Source organism: Vidua macroura, chromosome 3 (assembly GCF_024509145.1).
Source record: "Vidua macroura isolate BioBank_ID:100142 chromosome 3, ASM2450914v1, whole genome shotgun sequence".
Lineage (NCBI taxonomy): Eukaryota > Metazoa > Chordata > Aves > Passeriformes > Viduidae > Vidua > Vidua macroura.
Window position 1 is genome coordinate 70,379,147 of NC_071573.1, and position 22,271 is coordinate 70,401,417.

At 36.0% G+C, this 22,271-nt stretch overlaps 1 protein-coding gene across 1 annotated transcript in view; it reads right to left on the minus strand.

Annotated features, from left to right (window-relative positions):
* The window catches only part of AFG1L (AFG1 like ATPase), a 64,721-nt gene that overhangs the window by 16,954 nt on the left and 25,496 nt on the right, over positions 1-22,271 (minus strand). The window contains exons 8-10 of the mRNA XM_053974088.1: positions 7,890-7,972; positions 4,404-4,474; positions 4,047-4,147 (exon numbers count right to left, since the gene is read on the minus strand). Of these exons, the coding sequence (XP_053830063.1) occupies positions 4,047-4,147; positions 4,404-4,474; positions 7,890-7,972 (255 nt within the window). The remainder of the gene's footprint in view (positions 1-4,046; positions 4,148-4,403; positions 4,475-7,889; positions 7,973-22,271) is intronic.

Sequence of the window (22,271 nt, forward strand, 5' to 3'; positions counted from 1 at the left end):
CCCAACAAAACAAAACAAACTCTCAAAAAAAAAAAAAAAAAGAAAAGCAAAAAACAAAAACCCAAAAAAACCAAAACCCCAACCCTTTCCCCAAATATCAGTTCTGATAAGAAATAAACTGCACACAGCATTCTTGTCTTCATTGCTCCTCCCCCATACACACAGTACTCTGTATTTACAGCAAGTTTGTATTGGCATTTATGTTATATTCAAAACTCCTGGGGAAAAAAAACCTGTTACATCAGGCTTAGTATAAAAATGTGCTTAGTAGAAATGGTACAAACAAAACACCTTCACCAATATTTCTTTTTAGGTTAGTTAACTAACTTAGCAGCCCATTTAACAAATACTTCCTTTAGACTGCATGATGCCACTTTCCTAATAAGAACAACATCTTCAAAACTCAACCCTTCCTATAAAGTCAGGGAGCCTGGAGAATTAATTTCATTTCCATTCTTTAGTCATCCACTTTATGCATCCAGAATCAGCTTCTCCATTACCCTTCCTGGACTAAAATCTCACCAACAGCCTGCAGTTCCACCCATCATCATAAGCATGTGTAAATTTTACTTGTTTTTTAATACTGACACATAGAGCATTCTTCTAGTGATGTGGAATTTCTCTTGCACGTTAACATTCATAAAAATAAAAATCTAGTCAGAGATCTCAGCCTAGTTTTCCAGGATTCCAATGATACAAAATGTATTTGCAGGCTATTTTATTTAGAGACAGAAAATTATTTCATTATCCTTTAGTAAAATGATTTCACTTTGCTTCACCTAGAACACTTATTCTTTGCCAAACCTTTTCATTTTTCCACATTGTTATCAAAAGTTCATCCATCTCCAACTAAGAATAAGCCAGTAACATTCAGATAATATAAAACATCAAAACTCCAATTTTACTTAAGTCTTTTATCTGACTGGACATATTTGCCCATGACCTTTATTTTATAATTTTCCTCCACTTCATAACTAGTTGCCATTCATTCTGTATTATTTGATTCTCTCTCAACAGTGACAGAGGAAATACTTTTATTATCTTCCTCCTCAGAGTCCTTCTTGGGTTTGTGTTGCTCTTTTTGTTGTTGTTGTTGTTATTTACACTTCCCTTTCCAGTTAGTCACACCTCCCTTTTGCTTTTGAAAATTACTCTTCCTGAACACTCAAATATGCAACTTCACTGTATGGAATAACTTTTGGTTTCACTAAATGTTAGAAAATTAAGATTATTCCTACACAACACAAAATTCTAGATTAATTCATCACTGTAAGCACCAACCAAATGACCTTGTACTGGATGTAGTACATTTTATGCTAGAAAATTATCATTTTCTGTTTTCTGGCTGAGTACATTTCACCTTTTCCTGTGTTCCATCTACAGAGTAACATACAATGGTGTATTCTCTTTATATGCTTCTTACAGCCAAGTGCTCAAGGAGCAATCCACCTCACGTTCCATTTGCAACAGATCCCTACGAGTACTTTCCTTCTGGGTTTGTTAATTAGTAGACTGATATGTACTCAAGAACCTTGTACTAATTAACTTTAAGTCAGGTACCAGTACCTTCAATGTTGCACACTGCTCTCCACCTCTTTTAGCCACTCTGTCTTTAAGTAGGCTGTAAGCACCCATTCTGTATTATCATTTTATTAATTGTCCCACAAGGTTTCAATAATAGCAATTATCTCTCATTTTCCCACATTAACGAGAATTTCCCATTTATCATGCTTGTCACCACAACTTAAAACTGTTACAAAACCAACTGCAAATCTTGTTTTCAATTCTGGTGCAAGTTTAATGAGCTCCTACAACACCAACTTTAGATTTCATTTATCTACCTGGAGGTTTTGCTTGAGCTGTCAATTAAGCTTCACCCTGACTGCAACAGACTCCAGCAAGGAAGATTTCCTGCCCCATGTCCCTTCGTACAATCCCCCTTCCCATGGGATTTTGTCCGCTTGTCCTGCACAAAGGAATCTGCAAATTTGCTCCACACAAATCCAAAAAATTCCCCTCCAGTATTTTCTTCTGTCAATCTTGCTTTTCATTACATCTTTTTCAGCTTTCTACTTTCCTTTTTTTAATAGCAGCACTTATGATGCCTGTCAACCTATCTACCACTTGGCTTCACAAGAAGTAGAAAATACCTTGTTGCTATGCCCCCTACAGATTTCTGCTGTATCCCTCCACAAATCACTCCCACTATTAGCAAGCTTACTGGAATATATACATAAAAGACTTTATACTTCCTGTCATGTTGAATGTCTCCTCATTTTTGGGTAATTTTTTGCTATAAACCACCAGTGCACTCTTCTGGATCCTCCCTGTATCTTCTGTGACATGAGTGGGAGCAATTTCCCTCTCTGACTGTTTAAAAAAGACACTGCATGTTTAAGTTTTTCCATCAAAATTTAAAAGAATTCATGAAAAAAAAAGAAGAGGGTTTAATGGGTTGACAGCTGCATTTTTCCTTTTTTGCAGTTTTCCTTTTAGCAGATTTTAATAGCAGGAGGGCAGGCAAACAGAGCAATGGGGCAAGCAAGGTCCTAAATGCAGCTTATACTGAATGATATTTTCTATCATTGCTATGAATCATTTGCAAAAGTTTACAGTAATGAAAAAAATATCACAGTGGAGGCAACTCTGGCTATTCATCTAAATTTAACAGACAATTCTGAAGTTCATGACTATACTTTTCTGCCTATGAAGGGAGAGAACTGATACCCCTTACCAACATACTGATGTAATATTTATGAAGATACATCAGTGATCTGAAGAGAAAAATCAGTGATAACTGAGGAAGTTGTCAAAAGAAAACCACTTACTGTCTGCCATGTTGTTTTACTTTTAAGCATGTGATTCTGCTGTAAGAGACTACCATAACACATCTGCAGAAGGCATCTGAATTGAGACAGCAAGATTTCCTAAGTCCTGGGCGATCCATGTAAGAATTACCTGAACCTCAAATAATTCTTGAACAGGATGAGAACCTTCAGACCACTGACATGTGAGCTAATCAGAGCACTTCTACTTAGAAGCAACTTATTATCCCATTTAAGTACATAAGGCATTTACTGGACTAAAGAATTGTATTAGTATTTGCTGACAGTATAGCTTCCCATACTTTAAGAGGCACAAAGCAGATAAAGTCTCAAAGCCTTTAGTGAAAAGCAAGTTATTCTACTCATGACACACCTCCACTCTTACAAATGGCTTATTAGTTTTGTCTGAAAACCAACAGTCTAAAACCTACAGTCTGGAACACAACCAGTGAAATTTCTGTCCAAATAGTAATCAACTCTGTAGCTGCAAGGAAGTGAAAGCATAACGTTATCACCAAAAGACTGGTCACCATCCTGAATCAGAATGCTATTGGCCCAGTTTAGGGTTGTGATCATTTAACAGCAACTTCAGACATCAGTACAGAGATCACTGAAGTGCAGTGCAACTCCAGAGGAATTGTCTTCCAACCCACTGGAGGTCAAATACAAAGAGAACTTTTCAAGATTCACATCTCACATGTTTAAGCAGAGAATGTGCCGGTATTTAGCAAAATCTGGCATATTTTGAGAAGGCCTGGGATTAAACATTCTTTGTACACGCAGCTCAAACCAAAGCATGGAACAGAGTGTTACTCTAGTGGTGCCAGGATCACTGCTCCTTTGCTTGAGTATCAAACTGAAACCCCAGATTACAAAAACAGCATTTGATTGCTATTTACCTATTGAGATGTTGCCACCACTCATATACCAGCAGTGATGTTAGGCCAGGCATATATTGTAGTAGGATTTTTTAAGATAATCTGTGATACACCTAAGAGTGAATTTACTATATCATTAAAAAGAAAATTAGTATGGTTCTTTAGAAGAAAGGGGTTTTTTCCTGTTAAATTAAAAATATTTCTGTTAATTAAGTTTTTTTTTAAAAAGCCTTTTTAATTTAGTGCAACTTGGGAAAATAGCAAGTTTGTGTGGTTTGAATTTTTTTTTTTAAACTGTGAAAAGCCTGAGCATTAACTGATCTAGATTGGACTGGGTACTCACTCTGTCGCACAGCTCTTCAAACGTGAAGTCTGCAATGGTTCCACACGCTTTATTCAGCCTCAGCTCTCTGCCTTGCACTTTTAGAATCCTTGGTCTAGTTACTATGGGAACATGAACAAAGACTCAATCTTCTCTGGATAATTACTATAAAATTCATCTCTTACAGATAGGAAATGCATAGCTTCATGAATAATAGCACATGATTCAACACATAAATTAGACAAAATGCTGATACAATGACTGCCACTTGAGTGTGGCATCAACCCATATACAGCAATGGAACTTATTAATTGGTCAGTGGAGATTGGGCATTGTGTTCTAAATGTATTCTCTTTCAAGAGAAATTAACTTACGTACAATCATTTTGTTTCTGAGCCAGCTCATCAAACAACTTATCCATGACAGCCTCCACATCAGCTTCACTTGTGCTACAGTGAAAAGAATAATAGAATATGAAATTAATAACACTTGAAGCCAACATCAAACAGCTGCCTGAGCCTGCTTAGCTTTTTGCCCATAAAAAAAAGAGAACAGGATGTTATGCTCTAAATACAAACATTACATTTAGAATACACTTAAAAGTAGAGAATATTAACTCTCAGGTAGATGATTCTGCCTTATTTGCATACACTGAAAGACTTCTGTGTTTTGAGCTGTTTCCAGTAATGAGGCAATACAGGCAGAGCAGACCCATTAACACTATGTGTACACAATGAGAAAAAAGGCTTCTGGCTCTATCTTGCATGCAAAATAAGAGCAAATAGACAAGGCAAGGCAAGGCAGTCAAGCACCTAAAGAAGTATCCTTTGAAATTTCTGAGAGGGGACTTTGTGAAATTAAATGCTGAAACAGATTTTTTTTTTTTTGGGGGGGGGGGGGGGAGGGTGCTGTGTCTAGTCAACCGATTATATTGACCAAACAATTTGCAAAATTAAACTGTGAAATTAAAAATACCACTATCATCTCTGTATTAGCAGTTTTAGCAGTTTCCCAACCTCTGTTCCTAATACTGCTTGGGAAAAGATCAACCACAGATGGTGAAATGCAAAATATCTGTGCTGATAGCTGAAGTAAAGTTTACATTCATCTTCTGGGCCACAAGAACTAAAAAAATCAGTCCAATCAGAGAACTCTTTTTTTAATCACTGAATAGGGTAGAGAGCCAATCTTGCCATGTTTTATTCATAGAGACAGATAGATAAAATTTCTAGCTGAGAATAGTAAATTAATGTTACGGTAGACAACAACCTAGAACTAGGATACATAATGTTTCACTGAAGTTTGTGTAAACTCTTTTGGTGTGAAATCTTATTTTATAGATCTTGATGCACTGAAGTCACACTGCTTCACACAATTCTAGGCATCCTCTTAACTGACAAATGACTATCAGCTTGTTAAACAAATACTCTCCTTCTCATTAGGCCTTAAGCACCTTAAAAATGTTAACAGGAGAACTGAAGTAACTTTTTAGCTAAAGCTTAATGATGACAAACCTTGTAGATACAAAAAAATTTGGGAAAAGAATTTTAAAACCCATGAACTTATACAAGTGCCATTTAGATGTTAAAAACCTTTTCTGACTAGGAGATTACATAAAATTCTAGAAGTTTTTCTCAACATTGATATTGGTGTGATGCATTCCTCTGACAAAATGATAAATGAAAAAGAACAGAAAACACCAGAAAAAAAGAAGGCCATAAAAGGTGGTAAAGAGTATGTGCATGTGTGTATTAATATAGCTATATCTATATATCTGTATCTATCTCAGAGAGTATATGCATGTGCATGCATATCAGTAAGAGAAATTTCAACTGAAAGGCTACCAGAAGAAACAGGTGAATATGATGCTAAGGTGGATATTTGTACCTAATTGCCAAGAAAGTTTGTTTTGAAAATAGACACCTGAGACTGAGATCGATGAAGTTGCTTTGATCAGGCATCTTGTAATGCTGTTACACTGCCTGCTCTCAGATGAGTATGAAACAGCTTTAAGTAACCCTCAGTTACATATTTTAAATGAAGACAGGACTACACAACATATGAAGCATCAAGGGGATTCTTAAAAAAATGTGACAATGATACCATAGCCATTAATAAAAGAACATATACATGTTGAACAAGAACATTTTCTTTGGGGGACAAGACTGCTAATTAAATTCTAGAAATCTGTAGCAAAATACTGTGCACAGTACCTAATTTTAAAACAAACCAAACAAAAGGAATCCCCACATACTTAGCTAGTTCTACAGGGTTGCAAGATCCAATGAACCAGTTTGAATAGAAGAATGAATGAGATTCCCTTAGAAGAAGAAAGGACAAAGAAATAAGTACCTAATTCCATTAGCAGCTATGGGGTTTTTTCTATTAATTCCCCCCTCCACACTGCTTCCTAATGATTTACACATCAAGTTCTGAAGGCAACCAACATCCTTCCAGTAAGAGAAAATAAGACAGAATTATTGCCAATCTCTGCCATTCACTTAATCAGAAGTTTTACAGCAGAGCACAATGAAATATTTTGACTGGGTACTACTGCTGCTTCTCTGAGACACCACTGGCCATGTTTAGCCTATTACCTGCTAGAAACTACAAACATCCTTTTCCTTTCTTCAGAGTATGGACAGTGTGAAAACAACGTGGCAAGTGCTCTCCACAAGTGTCCAACAGAGTTCCAGAGTGCAGCAGCCCCAGGGAGCGGCACCGCAGGCAGGACAGCAGTGCTCAGAACGAGGGCCATGATAAGCAACACACGAGTATCAGTGGTGGCTTCAAAAAGAACTTCTGAGCAGGCGTGACAAAGCACTGAGCAAGTGCAGCCAGGCAAGAATACAGAACAAGAGCTATGTTTCTCAAGTTCATATAGCCACAGTTTAAGGATACAGAACTTGCACTGGACCTGTTTTCCATATATGAAATTCTGTCACTTCTTTCAAAAGCAGGAAGAGTTACCACTTGTAGTTCTACCAAGCAGTATTCCTCCTTCCAGACAAACAGCTACAACATCTAACGTCATTAAAAAGTAGCATGGACATACTTAGTTTCAAACACCCATCACAGTGATGAAAATACCCCATCTTTCTTAATGGAAACATGATTTTTAAATCAGTATTTTAAAGATACAACTGTTATAAATTTAATATTAAGCTATTGTAGTATGCTTTGTTCAGGTTGTCACTGATTAAATAATATTACAAGAGAAAATACAAGACAGAAAAATGTTTGCATTGCAAAGGTTTCAAAGTATTAAAGAGAATGTTCCTATTAGGCAGATTTATGCTGCAAGCAGAAACACAACTGTGAATATATTTACAAATATATCTATTTGCAAATATAAAGTGCTAAAGAAATTTTGTCATGATAAACAGAAACAATCTGTCAAAACAGAAGGGTGTTGGGTTTTTTAATCCACAGCATTGGAAACACCCAAAATTAAATAAATCCTTGTCATTGGATTTCTATAAATACTTAATTACTTAAATACAATAAGAATGTTCTTCTATTATAAGAGAATTGTGCAATCTCTTACAAGAGGATATTCATTACTTTCTAACCATCTGTCACTTCAGTTCTCCAAACACCACACCTCCCCAAAAAATCTAATTAGTTTTTATTCAGTCACACATTAGAAATGATGCTAGTGTGGATACCAAAAATGTAGTTTAATGAAGTTAATATCAAGGCATAATGGGAGGCGGCTTGCTGAACAAAATGGATCAGAAGGCAAAGAAAGGAAAAGTCACACCCTACTAACTCTACTATACATTTTTCTTTTCCCATTAAACAGGAAGTTATTGGCTAATAAGAAGAAAAAAGAAACTAATACAATATCATACATAAACTTACAGGTAGTAAAGTTTTCCAGCAGCTGGAAGCACTCGTTTCCTGTAGTCTATTCCAGAATCAAGCTGGACTGTGCTGCAGTATTTCTACAGAGACAAAAAAAAAAAGAAAAAAAACCACAATCTTTCCTCGAGCCAAAGCTGTATTTACTATTGTCTGTGATACAGAGAAGACACACTGCTGTGATAAACCATCAGCACCAATATCATCTACAAAACTGAAATTCAAGATCTAAAAGCTGAAGTCTCATGTGTAATTATCAAAGCAAAGAAATAAGCTGAAAATCACTCACATATGCAAAACAAAAAGGTCTATCACAAGTCCATCAACTAAAAAATTAATATAGATTGGAAGCACATGGGATGAAATGAGGGTGGATATTACTCATTCTCTCTAGGCACTGCTTTGTTGCAGAAATTATTTTCACATTAAAATATACACCTTTTGAAATACAAATTTAGAAGCACTACAAGTTTAACGGAACACAAATGAATTCTAGCAACCACTGAAACTACTTCTATTTTATAAGCTAAAAATAATTTTATCTTTTTCTTCTACTAAGAAGAGTAAAGATTTTATAATACAAAGATCAAATATATGAACTACACCAAGTTTTGCTGCAAAATGGATGAGGGGGGAATAAACAAAGCTTTATATCTAAAAGATTTTATTTCATATTTGCAATGTCTTAATTAACTCAGAAAAGGATCTTTTTTGTTCTCCTTTAAACAACCTGTAGGATTCTAAGTGTGATACAGATGTCCCTGAGTAGTTACAATTGCTTCTGTTAGAAAACCCAGCTGTACTAAAGGGTGTTTTTTTTGATTCAAGGCCTGAGACTGAGAGCAAAATTCTCACTATTGTCAGTAGGATCAAGATTTTACCCCCCCACTCCGACAAAGGAAATAGCTTTGCTTATCTGTTATGACTACTTCCAACACTCACAGCTTCTGTGTGTTATATATAGCAAGAAGCAAAAGAAGCTATAGAAGAAAGAGAGGAAAAGTTTTAGCATTTTAGAAAATACAGCTCTATCAACAATTTAATTAAAGCAATAAAACTTTTTTTAATGTAGTTCAACACCTGTAAAATTCTTCCATTTGCTAAAATCCACTAAATCAGTCTGCTTCTTTAATATTCCTGTTCAGTGTTTCATATTCTACATGTTCGAATTTTTCAAGGTCTCCTTGAGGCCATTCAAATAATTCATATAAAAAATTGGAAATGTCAAACCTCAGTCAACTACATTTACTACAGGAAAAACATTTAGAAGAACTACCATCAGTGATTTAAGGAAAAATGGCGCTTTTGAACAAATGCTTTGCATAGGACACAGATCACAAATATCTGCAGGAATTACTGTGATGACTCATTGCACTAATTTTTTGCCCTTGGCTATCAGTGAAAACTATATACCTACTTTAAACCTCCAACTTCTCTGCAAAGAGATACAGCTGAAGAAAGAAGGTAAAAAAATTCAACCTGAAAGCACAGAATCCCAGGAAAATCCATGTATCTTTAATTCCAGTAAGTGAAAAAGCCATGTTAATCAAATCATTATCTTGGACTAAGGCTACTGCAAACACAATAGGATTGGTGCTACAATATTATTATATTATATTTCCTTTCTTTTTGAGAGCTCACAAAGAAAGAGAATAACAGAGCAGAAGAAAAAAGTTCCAGAGGCATGTAATAAATAATATGCACAGGGGAGGGGGAATGTTTAAGCTTTTCTTCAGCATCAGTCTGGCAGCCAAGGCCAGAAGGAAGATTACTGAAATTTCACAGCAAAGCTGGTTCATTTAGCTTTTCTTTGCCAGCATCTTTCCACCTAATGGTTTATTTTTCCAAAGTAGTACATTAACTTAAATACTATTTTATTTATGTTAGTAGGGGAAAAACCCTGCAGATTACTACTACAGCTTTGAGGACTATGAAATTACTTAAATTAATTTTAGATACTTGCAAATTTAGTAATGCTGTTAATCATTATGGTTTGTTTTTTCCTGGAAACAAGAGATGGGAATCTTTAATGAAGTCAGCCTCATCTCTTTGGCCTTCAAGACAGATTTATAAACTCTACTGCTCCCTCAGGGTGTTCTGCATAGTGAAAAGTGAACACAGGCCCATATATACTTGAGAGCATTCCATGACTATGGTAGGGCTGAAAGAACAAAAGCACACCTGAACACTGTAGCTGGTGTAAATTTGTTCCCTGATATTTACAGTGGTGCTGGAGGCTCAGCTGCCAATGACAAGCAAGTGTCCTGTGCACTCAGATACAGACTTGTACTGGGCTATATTATGCAGGTCAGTGCAGCTTGATGAAACAGGAGTGGGTGCCCAGTGCTACATTGTTTTAGTCCACTCGTGTTCCAGTTACAAACTTATCGCTCCTTACATGCACGGCCAGCTTTCATGACTCCATGACATTACACTGAATGAGTTTCAGAGGCAAGAACCTTGGAACTGAAAATGTAAATACCACCAATACAGCTAAAGAGAAGATGCCTTTTTCTTTTTTTTTTTCTTCCTTCTCTCTTCTCTGTCTTTGAAGTAATAAGTATTATCACTTTTCAGGAAAAACTATTATCATTAAGTGACTCTAGCTAAAACTTGTGTGTTCAAAAAATTATGTATGCTTTTGGACCCCTTTTAAAATACAAACATTGCCTAACAGAGATATTTCTTTCACTACAAGCTTTGCTTGTATGTCTGTAATGATGTACAATGTTTTATTCTAATATGATACAGCATGATCTAGTTTATTTCAAAAAAACCTGTTACATATAAGACCTTTCAGCCAAAAATGCAATAGCAGAATCTTGTTCAGAGATCTATAAAATACAGTTAATATAGTCCTAGTGATTTTTTTGATTCCTTAAGAGGCGAAAATCAACTGAACCAAATGTAAACAAAATTAAAAAAACAGAATTCTGATGTACAGCAGTTTTCTGTAATACACAGTGTAAGCATAAAAGCAGAGGACAGCTAACAGGAACTGAGAATACTTAGTCCTTTTGAAAATATTTGGCATTTTACTCCTTGGAAGTTCCTAAATAATTGACATGTTTGGTCTCTCCAGACTGATGGTCAGTTCAGGAAGATACTCTGGCCATTTAGAGATCATATTTTAAATACAAATAAAAGAGCCATAGGAATTTCCTAACCCTTCTAGAAGTTCAGGTATCTATCCATACTCATTGCTAATTATTTTCACGGAGACACTTCAAAGCTCACCCATACCTATTGTGTTAAGACACTATATGAATATACTTAAAATGAACAGCTCCTGCCATTCAACTCAAACATCACAATCTGAATCACAACATGCTCTCAGAAAACAGCCCTTTAAGACATGATTCCTGCAGTTAGATAATAAGCTTTGCAGGGCAGGAACAACCTTTCCTTATGTGAATATATGATGAGTACAGATCTATAGCTGCTAATGGAAAATAACATAACAAAAAAAAGCCAAACCACCAAACAGAAGTGGCAAATGTTATTTACAGAAACTGAGCTCTGCACAATAGAGGAAAGGTGGGACAGCAGCAGCAGCGGCGAACCAAAGGGCAGTAGTAGGAGGACTGCTTGCACTGCCAGACAATAACACCACCATCTCTTCTCCAAGTTAAGAATGTACCCTTGGAGATAGCTCTAAAGGGAGATGCAGCACATGGTCACCTTTGCTCACTCAGAAAGGTCACAGAGAAGTTATGTGCTGAGTAGAGATCCAAAGGTTTTCTTTTTGGGGTTTCCTCTGTCAACAAGGGTACCCACCACAATTCTTTATTTCTGCACACATAAACATTCACTTATCCATTTCACAGGAAGGCAGAAGGAAAAATATTCATATTTATAAATAATTTTTTTAGTATACACACTCTAAATGTTAAAAAGACAGTGTATAATCAGAATATATAACAAAAGAAAATAAAGCACACCAAAATAATGTAAATGTCCAAGCTAAACACTTAAAATACTAGATTTGCAACAAAGAAAACCAGATACATGGTTGCATGGTATGGAAAAACAAATCCTGCTCACAAGTGTAAGAATGAAATACTGAGTATCAGAGAGGGTGCTTATGTGAGTATCACCATGCATCTTGTCTACCCTTTACAAGTATCAGCAACATTATTCTCCTGTATCATGGTACTAAAAACTCAGTACTATAATTTAAAAATCCTGGAAGTTTGGAGATAGGCTTCTCTACTTTTAACTGTTCAGCTTCCTAGAGCATGGGGAAAACCCCTCTAAGATTATAAAAGTTAGAAGTTATATAGAAGTTCTACTTTTTCCATCTTTGGGCTTCCTCATCCAGTATGGGACTGATTAAACCTACAGATGTGATTGCGTTCTCACACTCACTAATCGCCATGGAATCCTAATCAACAGCGAAAGAACTAATTGGAGTGCTCAGGTTGTTAGCACTTAATTGTCAAACCCATAACTATAACAGTTGGTTTCCATCTCTTAAGATGGAGTTTTAAATTTTCAAATTTCATTTTGGGCTAAACTCCTTTCAAAATAAATACATAATATTGAAGCTACAGTCAGTCTAGTGGAACCATCCACATTTTCTAACAGATTTTCTATTCTATTGAGATATTTAAAGACTGACTTACCCTATTCAATTCAAATGCATAAAATTATTCAGCGATACAATTTCTTGTGAAGTCATTTATGTATTTATGTATACAAAGAGCAAATACAATTACAGAATTGAAAATGCAATTAGTAAGTTAAAAATGCAGCGTAAGCATGGACTCATTCCCACTGAGTGGCACAAAAACTTTTTATTCCAAAAGGAAAACAACAAAAAGGTAAAGCCTCATGGCTCAACTCAAGACACAACACTTAAAACAACCACCTTTAGACAGAATAGATAAAATTAGACTGTCAATAGACCTACTCTAGAAAGTTATTAAATACAGACTAACAAATACTTTTTTTTTTCCAGTAATCACCTCTGATATTCCTTTATTGCTGCAATCAAGAATGGTAGCTATTAAAATGTTTAACTGCTCAAGAAATTAAAGCACACAACAGGACAGATTATTATGAAGAAAGAAACTTGAGAAAATGTCACAAGATAATCCAGGTCAGCTGGATAACCGGCAAGTTCTCAAGACGCGTGTCACACATGTCTCCCCTGTGTCACAAAAAGCCCTGAAATGCTATGGATGGCCTTGCGGTCCACAATAAACACTGCACTAAGTATCATGTGCTCTCTGAGCTCATGTATTCTGATCAGCTTGTAACACTTGATAATGCAGGTGAGTAGATATTTCTTAACCTTGAAGATCATCCTAAGTCCATCCAGTTACCATTCTCTGCTCTGAATTTTAATGGTATTAAAACAAAAAAACAACATATAAATCATCCTATTAGACCATAAGAATAGACAAACTAATCATCCCACAATTCTAATCAGCAGCCAAAGAATTAACTGGAGTGTTCAGATTAGCACTTAGCTGCCAAACCCACTCATCTGAGGACCTCCAGAGAAGGTATAGGGGAACAGAGATACAAGAGTGCTTCAATGTAGGAGGACTGTCACCTTAATTCCCACATGTGCTGAGTTTCCACAGCCTTGGGTCAAATCAGATGTTTGGAAAATGCAGTGGCAGCACTGCAGTATCAAATGCTCATTTTCCATATGAGCAAGGAAGACTATAGTTCTATCCCCAAGCAGGCAAAGCTGCACAATTCAGACTCTTGGCCTCTGAACAAGCCCATTAGAACACCTACTATTACTAACCATGCCTATCTAAGAAGTGCAACTTCCAGCCACTCTTTCTGAGGAAAGGAAATCACAATTTTCATATAGACCTTTTCAAATGCATTCTCTGATTTGGTCTCCATTTACAATACACAGGATCACTAATACTCCTTTCATCCAGGAAATCAGAAAATAATTAGATTGTTCATTTGCAATCATTCTTCTCATACATTTACATTCAGCCTAAGATGTTCTCCCACATCACACAACCTGTAGACATGTGATGAGAGTCACCAGCTAGCAGAAAAAGAGTTCCAGGTAAACAAAGCTCACTAGACTTAACCATTTTATTTTTCATTATTTGACTCCATATAGTGTTAAATTATCAACTAGAATATTATTTCTTCCTTAAGCAATTTCAAGAAAAGGTTTCTCCATCCAAAGGATACCATTACAACTGGCATTTTCTATAACTGTGGTAGAACAAGAACCATCTTAAGCAAAAACATAGTAAGTAATGAAAAAAAATATTGCTATACATAATACAAAATATTGATATACAAAGCATACCCATAGGTTTTTAATTCACTGTACTTTCAAAATCACCAGTATGTGATAGTCACTAGAATGTGAAATTTCAGAATGTGAATCTGGTCCAGCTCATTAGCTGGACAGGTCTGTCCAGAGCCTGCTGAGAGAAGTGTACAAGGGTAAGTGCAGTTTCCTCTCTGGTGCAGCTCTACAAGGAGATCAACCAGACTGTTAGTCATAAGCATGCATGGTACAGGTGAGGGACCTTCAAAGACCTGCTCCTTTTCTCCTTTTGCCTTACTTGAAGACAAAAAAAGCACAAACAACAAAAAAAAAACAAAAAAAAAGGAAATTAATCAAGTCTGTAGCACTCCTAACTTTCTGCTCCACTAATCCATGGGATTGAGATGTACTCAGGGAGAGGAGGAAGCAGAAAGGGAAACACCAGGTATTTGGTGGTGAAGAAAAACTTGGTCTAAGCATTGTTGGATGTACATATAGTTTTTGTCTCCTTGTTCAGATGTTGTTGAAACAGTAGACTTTAAAGAAAATGTCAATGAATCCTCATAAGCACTATACATGACCTCTGGGGTAATTAGCAATCATTCAAAAGCAACAAGACTAAAGTGTTCTATTCTTTATTACTGTCAGCTCTTTTCTTGATCAGCATTTTAATAAAGATGGTTCATTGCTAAGACAGTTTCATGAATCAGTCATAATTACATTCTGACATGCAGTGAATAGTAAAGTAAAACTAAGTATCACTTCATCAACCTTTCTAACCTTTGTGCAAGTATTAACTGTAAATAATTTTTACACAATCTTACAACAGAAAATCTGCATATTTCTTAGCTTTGTACATACTCTACCCTAACTGAATTTCCTGTGACCTATACCTGAAAAAAAAAACCCCAACATTACAATCAGGAATAATTACTTATCTGGCATGGTATTCAGGTAATGCCTTTCACAGACCAAATTAACTTCAAGCAGAAAAGGCTATTTGCTCTACAAAATAGTGCAATGCTTTACAGGGTTAACTAAGGGGTTTTTTACAGTCTTTTCCCCTATATTCTTCTGCAATAATGAAATATAGGAAATTGTTTCAATAGCCTCAGATACTTCATGTTTATCCCAATTGTAAACACTGTTACAAAACTAAACAAAAAAAAAAAAATTTAAAAAAACTCCCAAAAAACCCAAAGAACCGCATGAACAAATGTGGAGGAAAACTTTCGAAACGTCATCCAAGAATCCTGTACAATATCAGGGAAAGTAATCACTCTCAAGTTGATTTGGGATAACAAACATTTTGCTTGGAATTATTTTTCAGTGGACTTAGAGCAAAAACATCTGGGAAAATAAATGCTGCCGAATATAACTTTTTCAATCAATCTTTTTCTTACACTTGTGACAAGAACATTTAAACTTAAAAACTGAAGAGTTTAGCAGAGATAAATTGAGAGGCAAAATTCATTCAGTGGAAGTTGCACAAGTTTACATTACAGCCTTCAAAACTTTAACAACTAAGAAACCCCACCATTCTTGCTACCACAAGGAACATACGATCTATTGTACAACTTTTCAATAACTTATTTTAATGTCTAGCTACAAATCAGCTACCCCCTAAGAAGAGGAAAAACAGACAATTAACTTGTAAAATAATGGTGCATGAATAAAAAGAGACACTCTTAAAGTACTGTTCTGTGAATAGTATTTCAAATATTCAAACAAAAGTGAAAGAATTCAGGAGGTACAGATGTGGCTGTGCCAGCTCAGAGACAAGTAGCCTCTCCTTTTTCCAGTCAGGGAACAGAAGAATGGCAGAGTAAACTTCCATGCACTAAGAATTACACTGAACAGCACTCCTCATTTCGCATCACTTCAGAAAAAATCTTCCTTGCAGAATAAGAATAAATACAAAAGAAAAAAACTCCACCTGCAAACTACAAATCACTGCAAAACACCCAGTTTTGCTAAAGGACCGCTAATGACTGTAACTTTCAATCTCCTAATAAGCAAGCTGTGGCGTTCTGCGAGAAACAAACACCAAGAGTTCACGCTGAATTTATAACATGATGTTTCCTAAGCTAAGGGTCAAATTCATCCCAATACATGTACTTCACTGGAATTATACCCTGGACCAAGTTATTTATCTAGATTTCTTTTATGCTGTTGTTTTTCTTTTTAACATTTGATTTGTATTTCTTTTCCCCAGTATTAGCCTTTGCTCCTGCCAGAACTGTTGGCAGGCAGGAAAAAAAAAAAAAGGAACGGGAAAAAAAAAGTAGTCATGATTTACAAAACTGAATTTCCCAGATAATAATAAAAAAAAAAGCGATTAAGATCTAAACAAAGGCTAAAGATGGCTTACGCTTAGCTCTGATGAGGTCCACTACCTCATTACCCACAACTGAAAACTTCTGATGCATTTTGTTTCAAGGGAATCCAAAAGTCCTTGCTGTAAAGCAGGCTGGGGGGTGCAGGGTCCATTCACTCTTTCTGTATCACAACCATTATGTAAGAAGTATAAAACACTGCCTTTATGCTGCCAAACCACAATGACTCTTCTTACATCAAAGGGTTTTTGCCACTAGGGTTTTTTTTTTTTCTCTGAAATTTATTCAAGCCAAGGGCAGGGAGACAACAATTCATACACGCTAATTACACCTAATTATCTATTCCTTTTTTTTCCCCCTTTCCACCAGCTTCAGCCAGTGTTATTTGCTATCTGGGTTTCTCACAACCTCCCCTTGCCCTGTCCATCCAACTCAACAGCAAAGTCTTTGAAGAAAACAGTTGTGGCTTCTTAGAATTTTAACAATATAAGGTTCAACTCAAATTAAATTATTCTATTATTAGTTTTGACACATTTATGTGTTAAATATGAAGGCCTCTTGGTTAATTTGGCAAATTCCTCACATCTCTTCACAACTAGAATTGCTGGTAACACCCTCTCTTGTAGGAGCTTCTCCTCATGCTTTCTTTTCATGATCTAAATGAAATGTTTATTGGATTAAAGTTCTTCTCTGCAGACCTCCACGGTGGCCTGTGACAAAGAGCTTAAAAGCTTTATTAATTGGCTCGGGCTTTTCAGGGAGAGGCAGGACCTCATTTCACATTACATCACAAGCAAACAGAACTGCCACGTGTAATTAGACTAATTTACCCCGGGACAGCAGGAATCAACTATTTCATATCTATGATATGCTTTCCTTTACTCATTTTAATCAAGGAGCAAACAAAACAAGAAAGAGCTCAGGAGATCCTAACAATTTAAGAAAGGGAGAAGGCAGGAAGCCTGGCACAGAGTTACAGAAGCAACTATTTCATCCTAAGATAAAGTTTTGATCTGCATCTAAATAAACTGTCTAGGAGAAAGTGTCTAAGACAGATATAAAAAGTAAACAAACTGAACAATTAATCCCTGAGAACACAATAAAACAATAGGTACATTATAAAATATTGTAACAGTAATGTGCTCTGAACTAGACAATTCAAATAACATTTGTGCTTAAATTTAACACACACACAGAGGCTTAGAAGGCTGGATGCAGAAGGGATTGGTAGCTTCTAATCTGACACCTTCCTTTCTATATAAAACATTTTATTACTTGATAGTCTCAAAAATTAATCAAACTAAGATTTCCCAGAACTTATACTGAGGTTCAAAAATACTTGCAGCACAAAATACTTGCAATCATGCTGTATTTCTTATTTTTATTTTTTCTATGTTTAATTAGGTACACTTCACAAAAGATGAGCACTTCTATTACTTGCACAGAGAGAGAACAAGAACAAATGCTCCTTCTACTTAGGAGTTTGCTTGGTTACATACTAAGAAGGGAAACAAAAGGCCCAACATCTTCAGTAATGAAAAAGTCAATTGATAGGCGAAGCCATCACAATATCAAAGGCCTAATCCCTGCAATTCTGACTCAGGTGACAGTTCACAGGGGTCAGAGTGGCTGACACTGACCTCAAAAGCAGGTTTTAACTATTCAACATACTGAAAGCTGCTGGGCTATCACACCATTAGACTGGAACAAACTGACAAATCAATTTCATCAAGGAGATGACTTTTTTGGGAGAGGGGGGAGGAGAGAGGCAGATCCGCCACTCAGCAAATCCCTGCATTTCTCACACAGGTGGTTGGACAAAAGCTGACTGCACCATCAAAGACATTTTATATCTACCAAATGCCTTTGTACAAAACTAACTCCCACAATTTCCTTAGGGGTAGCTCTAAATGTTTTTTAAACAAGTATTTTTCATGTTCTCATACTAAACTATTGAAAACTGAAAATGCTTTTAAATTCCTCAGTTTCTTGCTTTGTAGGAAAGGGTATACTTTAATTAAAACCACAGCCAGCAACATTGCAAATAAATAATCATTAACTGATTTCAAGAAAGACAGGGCAAAATAGTGTATAAATAATGCATTGCTTTCTATTTGAGAGGAGTGTACAATGTTTACTTACAGTTAAACATCATTTTAACCAAATAGTTTTAAAATAAATAATTATTTGGTCCCTAACAGCAGAAGAAAAAAAAGAGAAGAAAAAAAAAAACATTGAAAGTAACTTCATATCCTACTGACAATAGATTTCTGAGGCTGATTCCTCCCCTTTACTCAAAGCAAAATGCAGGTAGCCAAAGCCAAATATTTTCTTCTAAAACTGGGCCTTTTAAAGTTATACTCAGACTAAGAAGGGCCCTAAGACTTTCTGACTTTCAGTTAAAATTTAGACTAGTGCAAGTCTACCACATGAAGAAAACCTGACAAAACACAGAAGTTATATACTTGGTACTTCAACACAGCTTGACATTTTGAAGCTTCATGCTACACTTCCAAGAAACCATTGGAATCGCCAGAACTGCTCACTCAAGTTACAGACTCTACACAGCAAATTATTTGAGGAGATTTTCTTCCTGATTTTCCAGAGAATTGAACTAGGCACTGAATTAGAGTTAGGATTTCAAAATGGTTAAGGGTTGATGTAAATGTCTTCATTAAATGTCTGCCAAAATTAAAATGTTGCCAAAATTACTACCAAAACAGTAAATTAAAGCATGCTTTTTTTTTTGCCTTTTTTTTTTTTTTCCAAGAGCCTCACATAATATCTTGCATCAAGTTGTTAAAGATTAACACAATGTTGATGTGCTTGGGGGCAGGAAGGCTCTGCAGAAAGATCTGGACAGGCTGAATCCATGGGCCAAGGGCAGTGGTGTGAGGTTCAACAAGGCCAAGTGCTGGGTCCTGCACTTGGCTCCCAACAACCCCAGGCAGCGCTACAGGGCGACACAATGGCTGGAAAGCTCCACAGCAAAAAAAGGACCTGGGATTAAAATTTCTCCACCAAAAGGATTTGTCAAGCATTGGAACAGACCACCAAAGGAAGCAAGACACCATCCCCGGAGGAAAGACAATGCAGATGTGACACCTGGGGACATGGTTTAGCAGTGGACTTGGCAGTGAGGGCTTAACAGTTGGACTCAACAGAATTCAAGGTCTTTTCCAATCTTAACAATTCTGTGATTCCAAGATACATAGCTTTATTTGTAAATCAGCTTTAAAACATTTAGAAACTTTGTATATTTCTTTTAGGTTGAGAGTAACAATTTTTGGAGTGTTTCTGCTCTCTGCATTTGAACAAAGTAATTGTGAGCAATCAACAGTTTTCTCAAGAATGGTCTTAAAAAAAAAATTACATAGGAATTCCACACACTTTAAAATGCTCAGCAAGAGATACTGTAAGATTAAAAACTCAATCAGAAGAGACTGAATCGAATTACAATTATAGAATTAAAATATTGTTACTCCTAATACTTCTTTTATCTGTAAAGCTCTATCTTTGTAAAATTTCATGGATTGAAGAAGCACTCTTGCAGAAACAAAACCCTTTCATAAGGAATACTGTGTCCCAAAGAATCATAGCCACAACAATGAACTGATCAATTCAGAGTCTTCCCCTGTTTATAAAGCTTCGAGTTACAGGATTAAAGAATCGCTAAAAAAATACACCTCAAACTATTTAATATTTCAAAAGAAAAGAACATTGGCGTAAGATCAGAATTGAACAGGGAGCGCACACAGGGCAAAAAAAGCTGCCAGTGGTGTTACTGAGCTGCCCAATGACACAGACCAGGGGCTTTTATGTAGCTACCACCTGTAGGACCTGAAGTTTTCATGTATCTCTAAAAATTGGAACTTTTCAGTTGCAACCTCACATAACAGTCACTTGCCCTAGTAATCTACCAACTAGAAAGACAAAATGGACAAACTTTGGAAGATAGCTGTATCTTCCCTAGAGTGCTATTGCACCCTTTTGCTTATTCCACAGAAACTGGTATACAGTTGTCTTTGTAAGAAATAGAACTCAAACACAGATACTGGAATTACATAGACAGTAGAAAATAAAAACAAAATTGAGGATGAACATGGGTAACTCTAGATCTGGGGAAGAAACCATTACTTATGATCATTTGAAGACAAGAAAAGATATTTGTGTAACAGTCACCCAGGTATCTAGAAAGTATGTGTTCCACTGACAAGGAATGAAAAGAGCCTGAAATCTATTTCAAGTGAAGCATCTCTTCACAGAAATATACTGCCAATAGTTTCCATTAATTCCACCTTCCCGAGAACATTGAAAAGAATTTGAAACTCCTGTGTTGAACTTGAACTCCTTTTAGTGCTCAAATCTTATTTTAAGATTTATGATCATGAAAGTTAATTACTGAAAAAAAACAAACAAAACCAACCCACATATTCACTCCCACTAAACCCCAAACAAAAGCCATCTGGGAGGCTCTGAGCCCAGAGAAAACTATGACAGGAGTTAGTCCCAGCTGTCAAAGCCAGTACCAGGGGACAGGTCAGATGAGATCGACACTACCACAGACATACATGGCTTGGAGTGAGGGAAAATTTGAGAAGACAGTAAATCAAATATTTGCAAGCAACCAATGCAGTGTTTTCCTTCACATTTTCATGAAAATTCTAGAACAGAATTATGCACAGAATTCATTTCCTCGTCACAGAATTATGCACAGCTGAGGCAGAAGCTACTTTATCCATTCACACCAATGCCATCACACAGATTCTACACACATCGGGGAGGCCTAAATCTGCATTTCTCAAACCACCAAAGCCAGAATATCAGTGTAGTTCTATCCACACCTTTGTAACATAAAGGTCAATGGTTAAAATCTTACTCTAGAATACATTTCAGTGTGATTTTTAAATGCTGACTTCTGCTGTATTGAATTAAAAATGTAGATTTCATTCTTTTTTTATTAATAATTTTAATACCATGCCCTTATCCTTCCACTTTCCAACTAGGGTGAGAGAAGCGTTTTGCAAATAAGCTTCCTCTGATCCAACTTTTGGTCATTATGTCTTTGGGAAAGAATAATGTTACACTGGTAATATTTATTAAAGTGACATTGAAGGCACATATATTTAGAGCAGTGTTAAAACACAAAGGTGCTGGGAAAAAGAACAAATTCAGTATTTTAGAAAGGCCCTTGTGAATTATGTTAACACTTGCTTCTCCCTTCATTCATTATGATGATAATTTTCATCTGCCTCTAGTCTGGGTTGTACTACTTGTTTCTTTTTGCAGTACTCCATCCTCTAGACTAAGCCACCTTTACTGCTTCTCTCAGCATTCCATCTGTTCCCTATTAAAAATTTTTTATTACCTTCCCAGTCCTGATGAGGTGTTCTGATGCATAAACTACATTTCACATTTTTTAATTCAGCTAGCTAAAAAGACAAAAAAGGAAACTATAAATAAGCATACATTATAGGTATTCTTAAAGCCTGACAATCACTGAAATGAAAGAGCCTTGTGTTTATCAGGGAGAAATCTTGGAGTCAACAAAGAAAGACATAGAAAAGAATGATTTGCCATGGTTGCTGCATTTCAAAAAGCAAATGCATATGAAACTACTTCTATGCTTGAAAATACTCTATGACTGGGAGCTCTCATCCAATGCAGCCAGCTACAAAATAAACCCTTTTCAAGGATCTGAAATGGAAGTGGGTTGTTCATTTATTTTTACGTTCCTTACTTTTCTAAAGTCATCCAGGTAAGAACCACTCTCACTGGTAACCTCCTTGA